The 13,130-nt window shown below is 46.1% G+C and overlaps 1 protein-coding gene across 2 annotated transcripts in view; it reads right to left on the reverse strand.

Moving 5' to 3' along the window:
• Positions 1–2,336: 2,336 nt before the first annotated feature.
• The window catches only part of LOC114047743 (tumor necrosis factor receptor superfamily member 6-like), a 28,274-nt gene continuing 17,480 nt past the window's right edge, over positions 2,337–13,130 (reverse strand). The window contains exons 8-11 of one of the 2 annotated variants that reach the window (XM_027868665.1): positions 12,991–13,015; positions 11,669–11,761; positions 9,562–9,604; positions 2,337–3,327 (exon numbers count right to left, since the gene is read on the reverse strand). In XM_027868665.1, coding sequence (XP_027724466.1) covers positions 3,029–3,327; positions 9,562–9,604; positions 11,669–11,761; positions 12,991–13,015 — 460 coding nt within the window. In that variant the 3' untranslated portion in view covers positions 2,337–3,028. Of the gene's footprint in view, positions 3,328–4,102; positions 4,818–9,561; positions 9,605–11,668; positions 11,762–12,990; positions 13,016–13,130 lie in introns of those variants that run through there. The other variant, XM_027868666.1, reaches the window with a different exon arrangement.

Raw genomic sequence — 13,130 nt, forward strand, 5'->3', positions numbered from 1 at the left:
ACCATGGGCACTGGTTCAGTGATAGAACCAACTTTTAAACCATTAGTAAGATCCATACTCCACCCATCAGGGATCCTATTGGTCTAGTTCATCTGAGTTACACCCTTTCTGGACAGCCCATCGCATGTTCGTCCATGTTCTGTTAACCCCGCCTACTTCATGGGTCCCATGTTCAAAAATGATGGCTATCTCCGCCCTTAGGGTGTGACAGTGGAGAAAAGCCTTTGCCCTGTCGAAGCCTGTCCTTGAACCCTGCTGCTTGCAACAGGTTTAGCCTCTAGGGCTCTTTCTTAAGGAACTAGTAGTTTACAGGAAGTTTGGAGCACTTTCTGATTGGTTGAGGGATTATCCACAAGATCTTGGAATTTCTCATCCTGCTGTGGAAGCCTAACCCCCTAGAATCTTTCTTACAGGTCATACAGCTAGAAGTTTCTGAGGCTGGTTGTGAACTCGGGTCTTCCTGACTAGATATACGATAACTACGTAAAGAATGGGAATTATACCAAATAGATAAGGAAGGAGTCACGTGTATTTAATTGCACATTATTCGAAGTTCTAATCATGTAAAAAATCACTGACTTCAACTCAGTGGCAATCTGCAGAAGAAATTCATCTGCAACAGTGTCACACATAAGCAGTCTCTCGCCTCTCCAAAGGAGGTACATAAAAATATTTCATTTCTAACGTTCACTTTTTTTGGGCAGATTTTTAAAAATTCATTTTAAACTTAAATACAAAATGAGAAAAGAAAAAAAAAAGAACATTACCATGTACACAGTGATGGGGTACGGGCCCGAGCCAAGACCTCTGCCCCTCACCCCAAAAAGAATTTGGATCCCACTTGTCTACAGGCCCCAGAAAACCCTTAAACTTTTATTCTTATGCCTACCAACCGGCCTTATGGCCTAGGCCCTGTCTCCCTGGCTCTTTGATACCCTAATGCAGCAGAGTTTATTTCCCAGATTTGATCTCATCCAGACCCCATTCAACCTCTTCCTTCCCTATCTTCCACTTCTTTGTTACCCTGATTGAGCCTAGCCCTCCATTATCTATTCCGGATGACCCCATTCAGCCTTCCAGACACTCCCATTGAGATTCTCCCCAAAATCTTCGGGATCCTCCTCCCAGCCCCTGCTCCGAACACCCCATATTACTTGGCTGTATATAAGATCCATCCTGGCCCCCGTTTAAACACAGATTTTCTCTCACCTGCTTGCCCTTATGGGCATCACCAATGTTCAGATTCCTTAAGAGTCTGGCCTATGTGGTTCATATCTAATAAAACCTGGTCTCTGCTAAAAGAAGACTTGGGTCTAATTCATATGGGCAGGACCTGCATGTCGTTATAACCGCATGGTGTCTGATTTCGGGTCCCAACACCCCCAGCATCTACGCCTCAATAGACAGCAGAATACGAAAGGACTCAAGGTAAAAGAATAAATTTCCATTTCAAAAAAACCTACAGAATAAATACCGTACATTGCTTTTAAAGCTGCCCAGTTTGTCTTTGTTCCCTTATAGATTTTCTTTTGTTCTCTGCTGTGCACTTTTTAACTTTATTTCCCCACCCTCCTACCCCCAAGGCTACAATTAAATACAAATACACACACAAATATCTATAAACATACACATATATGTAAGACCATACTATGCTTATTTCCTCCTATCATCTGTTTGTCTGGAGGTGGACAGCATCTTCCTTCACAGGACCAAGTGTTTCCATGTTTTTCAAAATCAACCATATCATCATTTCCTACACCATAGCAATACTCCAAACCAATCACGTCCTATCTGAGAGATTGTCTATTAAAGTCCCCCCCCCCCATTTTCTGTATTCCTTCTATTCTTGGCTACATTGGTTTTCTTTAGACAAGAAAATTTTAATTGAAAATAAAATTATCCATTTTACATTTCAACAATGCTCTCACCTTATAATATAGTCTAATGTCCGGTACTGCTGATCTCCTTTCTTTACGTCTTTTTAACCAAATTCTTGACCTTTTGTTCTTCCAACTGAACTTTGTTATTATTTTTTCTAACTCAGTAAAATAACTTTTTAAGTAATTTAATTGGGATGTCATTGAATAAATAGATTAGGTAAAATTGTGATTTATATTTTTTAAAAAAATTTCGAGTTCCAGATTTTCTCTCTCCCTCCCTTACTTTCTCCCTCCTTAGGATGGCAAGCAATTTGATACAGGTTATATATACGTAATCATGTAAAACACATTTCCATATTAGTCACGTTATACAAGAAGAAACAGACCAAAAGGGGGGTGGACATGAAAAACAGAAAGGGGCAGCTAGGTGGCACAGTGAATAGAGCACTGGCCCAGGAGTCAGAAAGACCTGAGTTCAAATCCAGCCTCAGACACCTGACACCTACTAGCTGTGTGACGCTGGTGTTACAAACACACTTGACAACAAAAATTTAGTGTCAAGAAAAGTTTACTACAGAGAAAGTCCAGAGGATTTAGACATTTCTGGCCGGAAGTGGGCTCCCCCTCTTTTCAGGAGGAGAGAGTCCTGAGTACAAAAGCAAGAGTGCTTTTATGCCGTTAGTTCTGGGTGACACCTCCCAGGCCTGGATTGGTCCATTCCTTCTCAGGTTACAACCTTCCTTAAGCGTTTCATCTATGTTTCCCCCATGATATGTTCAAAGATGTCCCCCTTCCCTCGTCATACGTCCCATGATCCGTTCTGTTAATGAGGCTCTAATTTTATGCAGGGTGTGTCAGTAGTAATGAAGTTCATTAAGCATGCACAATAATATTTTGCTGGTGTCCTCCAGTTGACCTCAATTGGTCTGACCTGGCAAGGGTTGCAATCGGTTTAGCCTCTACGGCTCTTTTCTTAAGGAACTAGTTGTTTACAGAAAGTTTGGAGCACCTTCTGATTGGTTGAGGGATTATCCACAAGATCTTGGGATTTCTCATCCTGCTGTGGAAGCCTAACCCCCGAAAATCTTTCTTAAAGTTGAGTATCTTACTCTCCAAAAACAAAAAAAGAGATGGGAACAAAGTTTCCCTCAAGTGTCTTCTTGCTTACATAAAATCCCTTCATTAATTAAATCATTGAGTATGTTTTGTACCTGCAGAGTGATCATGGGCATTTTGTGGGCAGTGGCCAATAACTTAAAAACAGATGCTGCCCTTCCCAATTTGTTCCACCATGTAAGCAACATCTGGAATTTCTGTTCTTCTGGGTTGGATGGATGTTGTTGCACAGCTGTGGCAATCTCATTTTCTTCTAGTCCCAGGTTTCGCACAAATTCATTCCAATGTTTATGAAGATGACGCTGGAAAATGTAAAAGCTTCTGCTTTTTCCTGAAAGGAAAGAAACAGAAGGAAAACACCCGTTTTTATTCCTCATCAGAATTCTATGTAGAAATATTCAAGCACACTTACTAGCTGTGTGACCCTGGGCAAATCACTGAACCCCAACTGCCTTACCAAAAAGCAAAAAAAAAAAAAAGAAAAAAGACTTAGAAATATTCAAGCACAACTCACCAGCGTCTTGCAGTAAGGGTGAGGGGACATGGGGACATCATAAACACTTGGCAATTTAGAAAAGAAAAACTAAAGTGATTTTTTAAATCTCTTGCTTTCTGGAGATCTCTCTCTCTCTCTCACACACACACACACACACACACACAGACTGACACAAGCCAAATTTTTGTCTCCACTGATTTCTAGGAAGCATCCTGGTCCAGTGGAAGGGAGGAAACTTGGCTCAGCTCCCAATTTGACTATTAACTGTTATAAAGATGATCCCAGACTCAGTTCCAAAGATCGGTGTCTCAAAGACTTTTTATTAAAGAGGTTGAAGTGTGTTGTTTCGATTCTCTTGAGAAGCGGGTGAACTTCCTTGGAAGGAGAGAAAATGTGCAGGGTAAAAGAAGCCAGGGCAAGCTCTATAGTTAGTAATTGCCTAACTCCTCCCTTCTGGATCAGGATTGGTCCTAATCCTTCTGGGTTACAATCTTCCTTATATGCCCCACCCCTAACATACATTATGTGCCTAGAATTGTGTTATCACTCCCCCCCCAGAAGTTAACCTGTCTGTGCTGATTTCTTATATACTTACGTGGAAACTTAACTCTTTCATTTCTCACAATTCCTACTTTTTTTTTAAGTAAAGATTTGGTTTGCACACCTTCCCAATTTCCTTATCCTCTAATCTCCTCAACATGATTTCACATTCTCCATCACTGGGGAAAAGGCTCATTGATACATAAGGTATCATCATCCTTATATTGGCAGAGCCTGCCCTCTGAACTCCCACTGTGGGTCCTACTGGGATAATCTTAATGAGAGATGTCTCTATCAGTTTTTGTACCAGTCCCCTAGTGCATGGAACCATACAACATCCTACAGCAGTTAATACTCCTGAATGCATACAACCGTTCCTTTCCCTTTGCCAAACCAGGATTCTAACTACCCCTTTAATCAGTTATCTATCCCAGAGGTCTCTGCCAACTCCTCAGCTAAAGTGGTTAAAACCTTGCAATGCCTTAGTGATGGTTCTCTCTGGGGCTGTACTTCGGGGCAACATTTCATCAGGGGATTTTGGGGACTTAAAACAATATGGGAGAAGGAAGGGAGGAATTGACCGACGCATTGACAAAGTAAAAAAAGGGCAATCCCCTTATTAAGTGCAGATACAGAGACCCAAAAGTAACGATAAATTGTCCATTTAAAGCTTCACGCGGCTCATACAGCTGTCTGACACTCTGGACATCAGCTGGCGAAGTCCTCTGGTCCAAGTGCTGTTCATACAGTGGCCAGCAGACTGTCTTCTCGTAGAGATCCTCGTTCTTGTGTCCCATTGTGAGAGTCAGGTAAAGGTTATATTTCCATAGAGAAAGAGAATAATTCAGAGATTTAAAGAACAATCCCAGGAAGTAGTACACTGTAGGTGTAGGCTTAACCTATAAGAAGTAAGTTGATGGCTCTAAAAAGACTCCAAATTCAAGATAAGAGTGGAGCCAGCTCAGACCAATTAGGGTCAACCTGAGGACAACTGAAAAATGTTAGTACGCCTGCTTTTTACTATTATCTGACACACCTTGAATAAAATTAGAGCCTCATTAATGAGTCAGGGGATGTATGACCAAGGGAGGGGGAACATACTTGAGCATATCAAGGGGAAACACGTAAGGAGGGGTATAACCCGGGAAGGGATGGACCAATCCGGGCCTGGGAGGTTTCGCGCCAAATTTGGATGTATAAAAGCTTGCTTGCCCTGCACTCAGGGCTCATCCCTCCTGAAGAGGGGTGGAGCCCGCTTCTGGCCAGAACCGTCTAATCCTCTGGACTTTCTCTGTAATAAACTTTCTTGATACTAAATTTTAGGTGTCAAGCATATTTCTAACACACTCTCCTACAAGACTGGTCTCAACACAATGGTTGTATGTGGTAAAAGAAGCCAGGGCAAGCTCTATAGTTAGTAATTGCCTAACTCCTCCCTTCTGGATCAGGATTGGTCCTAATCCTTCTGGGTTACAATCTTCCTTATATGCCCCACCCCTAACATACATTATGTGCCTAGAATTGTGTTATCACTCCCCCCCCCAGAAGTTAACCTGTCTGTGCTGATTTCTTATATACTTTTGTGGAAACTTAACTCTTTCATTTCTCACATTAACTAACTAGACTTGTGACTTGAGAAAGTCACCAAGGCCTTCTGTGCCTCAGCGTCTTCATCAATAAAATAAGGATAAAATAGAGATAAACTCACGGGCCTACCAGCAGCCAGGGGAAGGGCTGTTAGGCTGTAAGCAGAGCTTGGGAAAGCTGCCTGAAGACGCCAAACCAGAGTCACTGAAGAATGACCAGCATCACTGGAGGGACTTTTATCAATCAGTTCAGGCCTCACCAGAACAACAAAAATGAAGCTACTACCTACATCAGTTTATTAATTTAGTGATGAGGACAGGATCTAGAGCCCAAAAAGGAAAAACCCTGGCTTTTCCCAAGTGGCCAAATCTCTGGTATTCGCCTGAGGCTGTAATCCCATCAACCGGCCTTTCACTGTGTCTAAACCCAATCTCCCAATTCTCAGTTACCCTTAACCCAGCCTGGCCCTCTATTGTCTCACCTCCCCCCCACCTTTACTCCTAGCTCAGCTCCATTCTCCCTTGGCCAGGCGGTCAGGGTCCCTGTCATTCTATTACCTCACGGTCCCCACAAACTGCTTGGCCGCTCCTGGGTTCCTCCCACAGTCTTTCTGTATTATAAGGTCGATTCGGTCTCCATTAAGGTGCTCAGATTTTTACAATCTAGCCAATAGCTCATAGATGCTCAGATTCCTTAAGAGTCTGGCTATTCTGGTGGATCTTTTAACAACCCTTGTCTTTGGTTGAAAGAAGGCTTGAGTCGAATTACTTCGGGCAGGACCCACGTGTCATGATCTTGGGGTCCCAGCACCCCTAAACCTCTAGACCTCATCATTAATACCATGCCAAAGACCAGGGGAGTACTTAAAGAAAAATATTAACAAAATACATCTGGAAGAACAAAAGGCCTAGAACTACAAGGCAGATCATTTTTTAAGTGCAGGAATGAGTAGCGAGCACCTGCAGCCCTTGAATTATACTACAAAGTAGTCACCACCAGACTGGCTAAAAATGATAAATTCTAAAAGTTGCTCAGCAAAATAGACTAGATGAAGAAGAATCAGAACAAATCAGACTCAATAACTTAGCATTTGGTAAGCTACAGAAGCCATCCCTATGTGAGAAGAACTGCTAGAAAACCATCTGGGAGAAATGAGGTGTAGCTAAACGACTTGGAGCACAGCCAACGGTATGCTCAGAGTGGCTACGTGACCATGATTGTGAAAGGTCATGTCATTAAAAAAAAAAGGGGGGAAGAGAATGAACTCAGGAACCTTCCACAACTATGGCGGAGGGGTGAGAGAAATGATTATTTTGCTATTATATTAATAACAAATGATTATACCCCAATTCAGGTTTTTTTCTCCTTTATTTCCTCATTGAGGGCCCTGCCCTTGCAGGTCAGTCAGTTTCTGAAGGGTGTGGCTGATTGATGAGATGCCCCTAACCCTTGGGGAAAATGCTTTTCAGTCTTGCATGGGACTTCATCCAACTAGGACACCTTACCCATTAGAATTTAGGGTGACGTAGCTTATGAAGGAGACAACCCGCCAGAGAGGAGATAGAGTCCTCCGTCCAGATTGCTGGAGGCAGGTGAGTCTCAGGATCACGCCTCAGTTCTCAGCAGGAGCTGAAGACTCCTAGCCCACCTCCTCATTAAATGTCCCTCAATCAGGGTTGATTTCTCCTGTCAAGGGTATTCCCTTTCAAAAAAAATGTTTAAGGCATTCAGTGTCTCCATTAGGGGCCTTTGGTTACTGAGAGAAACTACTGACCATCAATTTATTGATTATTAGTTTGCCTAATTAATAAATTGATTTTTAATTGCCCATAAACTCTTGTCTCTTTGTTTGTTTGTTTGTTTGTTTATTTGTAACAGGGGAGAGATCTTATTCAAGCAAGGGATAAAGGTGATTACAAATGATAAAACTGCTATTTAAACTGCATGAAATTGTCTTGAACCATGATCGTGAAAACTCATATCTAGCCCCTGGGAAGTATGGCTATGGATCCGGGGAAGAAAACTCTAAGAAATAATAACAAAAAATCTACTTTACATACGCTAAAATTCACCTTACTTAGAAGAATATTATAGTTTTGATTATTAATAATGTTTGTTCACTACGAGAATTGCGGAGAGAGATGATAATGAATGGAAACCAATCACCCACAAGCTACATTTGTGGTATCCAGGGCCAGGTGTGGCTTAGAACATGGACACCTAAGGTAAAAACACCTGCCTCTGGGTGAAGGATGAGGGAGACATTTGCACCAATGCTTTCCAACACTGGAAAGTATTCTACATCTCATGGGATTGCTTGTAGTCTGGACAGACATTTAGACAACCAGCCTTCCCTCTTGACAGTATCTGCTAATAACAAAAGCAATTTCAAATTTTGCTTTAAAAAAGCCATCAAAAAGTCTACACCCTTTGACCTAGAGATGTCACTGCTAAGCACAGACCCCAAGGAGGTAAAATTCAGAAAGAAGGAAGGAAATAAGCATTTACTAAGCACCTACTATGTGCTGAGTGCTTTACAAATGTCTCATTTGATCCTCACAACAACCCTGCCAGATATCTCATTTTTCAGTTGAGGAAACTGAGGCAGATAGAGTTTAAGTGGTTTGCCCAGGGTCACACAGCTAGTAAGTGTCTGAGGCTGGACAGGTCTTCCTGACTCCAGGTCCAGCTACCCACTGCAACAGTCAGCTGCCTTAAACGAAAGTTCCCACTAGCACAAAAATGTTTATATCAGCACTTTTTGTAGTAGTCCAGAACTGGGGGAGGAGGAAGAGAAGTAGGTAGCTGCTGATTGGAGAATGGCCAGAGAACTGAGGTTCATGAATGTGATGGAATGTGACGGGGGACTACACAGAATTCAGAGAAGCATAGGAAGACTTCTGCAAACTGATGCAGGGTGAAGGGAGCAGAACCAAGTGAACAATGCTGCCAGCAAGGGAAACAAAACCTTGGCTGTTGAGTAATCACAGTGAGAGCAGAAGGAAAGAGCAGAAGACCCCCTGGCAGTGAGGACCACTGGAGAACATCAGCCACGGCGTGGTTGCTTTTCCTCAACTGCTTCCTCTCCTCTTTTTATTCTGTGTGGTTGTCGCTCAGTCGTTGTTCACTCATGTCTGACTCTTCCTGACCCCATTTGGGGTTTCCTTGGCAGAGATACTGGAGAGGTTTGCCATTTCCTTCTCCAGCTCATTTGACAGATGAGGAACTAAAGTAAAGGGTGAAGTGACTTGCCCACGGTCACACTGCTAGGAAGTGTCTGAGGCCAGATTTGAACTCAGGAAGATGAGTCTTTCTGACTCCAGAGCCAGTGCTCTATGCACTGTGGTGCCACCTAGGTGATACAAGCAGTGGCTATCTAGGTAGGGGAAGAGGAGGGATACTTTTAGAAAAGAAGGTTATATAAAAATGAAAGCTATAAATAGAAAATTAAAAGAAGGGCTCAGGGTCTAAGGAAGTCGATGCTTTGTTGGCCTTTCCGCTCACTAAGTCTGCCCAACCTCTCTCCCCCAACGAGAGCTCAGAGAGCCTCCTGACCCAGGCCTGGCTTTAAAGGGATCCCTGGCTTCGAAACAGCCCCCAGCTTTCGTCAATCTACCCATATTAGTACAAATATCCACTTATCACATGTTAATATTCTATGTCCAGACATGAAAATATCAAGCCTTAAAGACAACTCAATATCCTAAGGGTTTCTTCCCAGAACTAAGCCAAAAAAATCCACGCATGTCCACTTTCCATCTTCTCCGACTGGTCGGTGAGAAGCTAGAAGGCACTCCCCGCCAGCTCTCGGAAGCCACCCTCCCCTCCGTGCAGCCACCATTCCTTCCTTGCCACATCGGGTTTTCATATTCATATAGAAAACAAAAGACAAGCCTCCAATTAGAAAGTTCCTCCACAGAACCTATCCCGGTGGGTGCTCACCTGCTTCGGTAACATCCTGCAGAGCATAGTCCTTGGAGAATTGCTGTGGGGAACAGAAAGAACCTTGGGTCATTCAGAGAGAACTGTTCCTCAGGGCCCACCGAATCAGAATTGCTGTGATCAAATGTGTGTTCTGCTGTGCCAAACTGTAAGAGAGGCTTGCCCCAGCTTTCCAACCTCCAAGCCCAGTAAAAAGCCCAGCCTGGTCATTACAGGGACAAACGGAGCTGGCCAGAGCCCCACGGGGTGCTTAAGGCTGCAAAACCAGCCATGCCTCATGAGCAGCAGGGCTTCAACTCCCCTCCAAAAGCCAGAATCAGAAGGGTGATAAGAAGCAGCGTCTCCCTGCAGGGGGAAGGTGCTAGACTGCACATCAGAGAAATGGGCTTATGCTGAACTCCTGCTATGACCTTAAGCATTTCCCTGTCCAGGCCCCCTCTGAAGTTGTTTCTTCCCCTGGAACAAGAGTGGATTGGCTTTGTACCAGGGAAAAGAAAAGCCGCTTAGAGCCAGTAGCTCTGGGTTCGAGTCTGGAATCTGCCCCTCACATCTGTTGTGGTTTGACACAGGAGATCGGTGGCCTCAGTTTTCACCTCTGAAGTCCCCTTCCAGCTGTGAGCTCCACAGAACCAAGGCCAGACCCTGAGGCTGGGTAACCTGAGGCTAATCCCACCTTTGTCAGCAAGGGGGAACTAGGTGACCTGAGGCCAGTCTCTCCTCCTCTCTGGGCCAGTCTCCTCATCTGCAAAGTCCAACCAGCATCTGTTCAGCCTCTGCTAGATGCTAAGCACTATCCTGGAGGCTAGAGACGGAAACCCTATTCTACAGGAAGAAAGCAGGTGCGAAGAGAATAAAACAAAATCCCTCCACAGTAAATGAAGCGGGGAAGCCAGGAGCCCAGGAGAGAGGGGACGGGGCAAGGCCTTGTGGGAGAGGCAGCACTCAAGCCTGGCATCCCCCAGCACACAGGACAAGGCACATCCAGGGGCTGGACGCGCTCACATCACAGCTGCCTGGAGATCGTCGCACAATAAATGCCACGTATTCATAGTACATCAGCTCAGCCCAGACGGCCGGACTGTGCCTGAGCTTAGGAGGATACCTCACAGAGCACAGAGCACATCCCCAGCATGGCCAAGAACACAGGTAACCAGTGAGAGGAACTCTGGACCCATCCCAATTGTGGCCACCCTATAAACCACCTTCAGCTTACCACTGTGCCCCCCTAAAATGGGGCATCCAAGACAATGCTCAGATGGTCTGAGCAGGGTAAAACTTACTGGGACCTCAGGCCCTTCTTAATGAGCCCAAAATTGCATTAGTTTTCTTGGCTGTCTTAGCATACTACTGAGCCACTCTGGGTGTATGGGCCACTGAAACTACCAGATCTTTTCAGGTGAACTGCTACGTGGCCACGGAGCTCCCATCCTGCACTATTCAGTTGACTTTGCCAACCCATGTGAAGACCAAAGGTGATCCCATTAAATTCCATGTCGGACATCATCTCAGCCTGTTGGGGTCCTTGTGGAGCCCGTCTATGTTAGCTATGTTAACTATGTTAGCAACCCCTCCCAGCTCTGTGCCATCTGTGAGAATGACGCCATCTAAGATCCATCTGATCCTTGGCCAAGATGCTAGACAGAAGAGGGCCCAAAAGAGATCAACGAGAGTTTCCTCCACATGTACATAGAACCATCAGCACCCACTCCCCGGATCTGGCCATTCGGCCAGTTGTGAAGGCAGATCTACTCCACAAAGACAGCACAAGACGTGTTGTCAGAGGCTTTAATGAGCACCAGCAACTTTCCCTCATCCAATGGGGAGATGAGCCAAACTAGGGTGTCTGGCCCTGCTCTGCTTTTCCTTTCTTATGCTCACAGACTCTCTGTCCAAGGGCTCCTGCCATGACAAGAAGGTCAGCTTACCCCATGGCTGTGCACCAACTTTCACAGCTACTGAAGGCCAGCTCGGGCAGGTGTGATTGCATGGGCTGACTGTGGCTGGATTCCCACTCAGGGCTAGATTTCTCTGGGGGACAGGGGTGTATGTGTGTTGGGGGGGGGGGTTCAGCACCAGGGGAAAGGTGGAGCGAGGGGACATCACTCACCTCTTCACGGCTCGGGCTACTTGACTCTGGGACTGTAGAGGCTCTGCCATGGGCTTCTTCAATCAGGATACTCGATGTGCTCTCATCCAGGGCCTAAGAGAACAGCAGGGCTGTGATTACTGGAGCGGCTGCTCTTGGGAAAGCTGGACAAGTCCTTTCAAAGCCAATTTCAGTGAAAAGACACCACGGTGGACGGGCAGCATGGGCAGGGGAGAGAAGCCTTGTCCACAAGTGATTCTGACACAAAGCAGAATGCAGGGAATGCTCTGGAGAGGGCCAACGGCCTCCTCTGAGGGTCTGGGGTGGGAGGGATCGCTCCTGGGAAGGCAGGTGGAGAAAGAAGTGGGGCACATCTGAGCTGACCACGGTGGGGAAGGAGGGCATGCCAGGCCCAGGCACTGGGGTGAGCAGAGGCGTGGAGGCTAGGGAGGGGAAGCACCTGGCCTGCCTGGTCTGGGGCCTAGGAGAGGCTGAGCAGGGGCAGACGGGCCTGTGGGGAGCCTGGAATGCCAGGACAGCAAGTGTAGACTTCTTTAGTGGGCACTGAGGAGTCCAGGTTTGTGTACAGTACAATGACCCCCTCACAAATGGGCTACAGCACGAAAGAGCTAGGCCTCTGCCTTTAAAAAGAAACACAGCCAGTCTCGTGGCCTCGTGACCACCGCCTCCTACAAATGGACCTGTCCCAGTGACTGTCAGGTCCCCAGACTGGTTCCATGAGGCCATCCCAAAGCCAGCTGCCATTTGAGACGGGCCCCTACTCTTTCCTCTCTTGGCAAGCTGAGCCAAGGGCCCCCAGAACCATCCTGGTTAAAGCAAAGAGTGAAGAGTTAGCGGAGGACAAATGTCACTCTGGTCTGATGGCCGGGCCCAACCCAAGTCAGATCTGGCACCTCGCTGCCACCCACAAGAAAAGCCCTCTCCAGGGGCAGCTCGGTGGCGCAGTGGAGAGAGCACCGGCCCTGAAGTCAGGAGGACCCGAGTTCAAATCCGGCTTCAGAACAAACGCTTGACACTTACTAGCTGCGTGACCTTGGGCAAGTCACTTAACCCCAATTGCCTTAAAAAAAAAAGTCCTCTCCAGTGCCTTTGGGACTTGTCCTCCCCCCAGGACAGGAGCCACTTAGCCCAATCAGCCTGGTCTTGGCCCAAACTGTGTGTCTGTCTGTCTGTCTGTCTGTCTGTCTGGGGGTGGGGGAGGAGGCAGGAATCTTGGACCAGGACATAGAGAAGGTGCCCAAGTCATCAGGGGCCTCCTCTCAGCAGGAGCTAAGACCGCTTTGCTCCAATCAGCTTCCCCTTGATTAGAGACCCTGACTTACCTTTCTGCCATCCACACCAAGGGAGCTACAAAGAAAGGAGAAGTAGGAGAGTTAGTGCTGCTGTGACCCTGGGGTGCGAAGCAAGGAGCCTCTGGGACAGCTGGGAGGATATTGTCCTTGGACAGGCTGGGCCACCTTAA

This window comes from Vombatus ursinus, unplaced genomic scaffold (assembly GCF_900497805.2).
Source record: "Vombatus ursinus unplaced genomic scaffold, bare-nosed wombat genome assembly UNPS02014790.1, whole genome shotgun sequence".
Classification (NCBI taxonomy): domain Eukaryota; kingdom Metazoa; phylum Chordata; class Mammalia; order Diprotodontia; family Vombatidae; genus Vombatus; species Vombatus ursinus.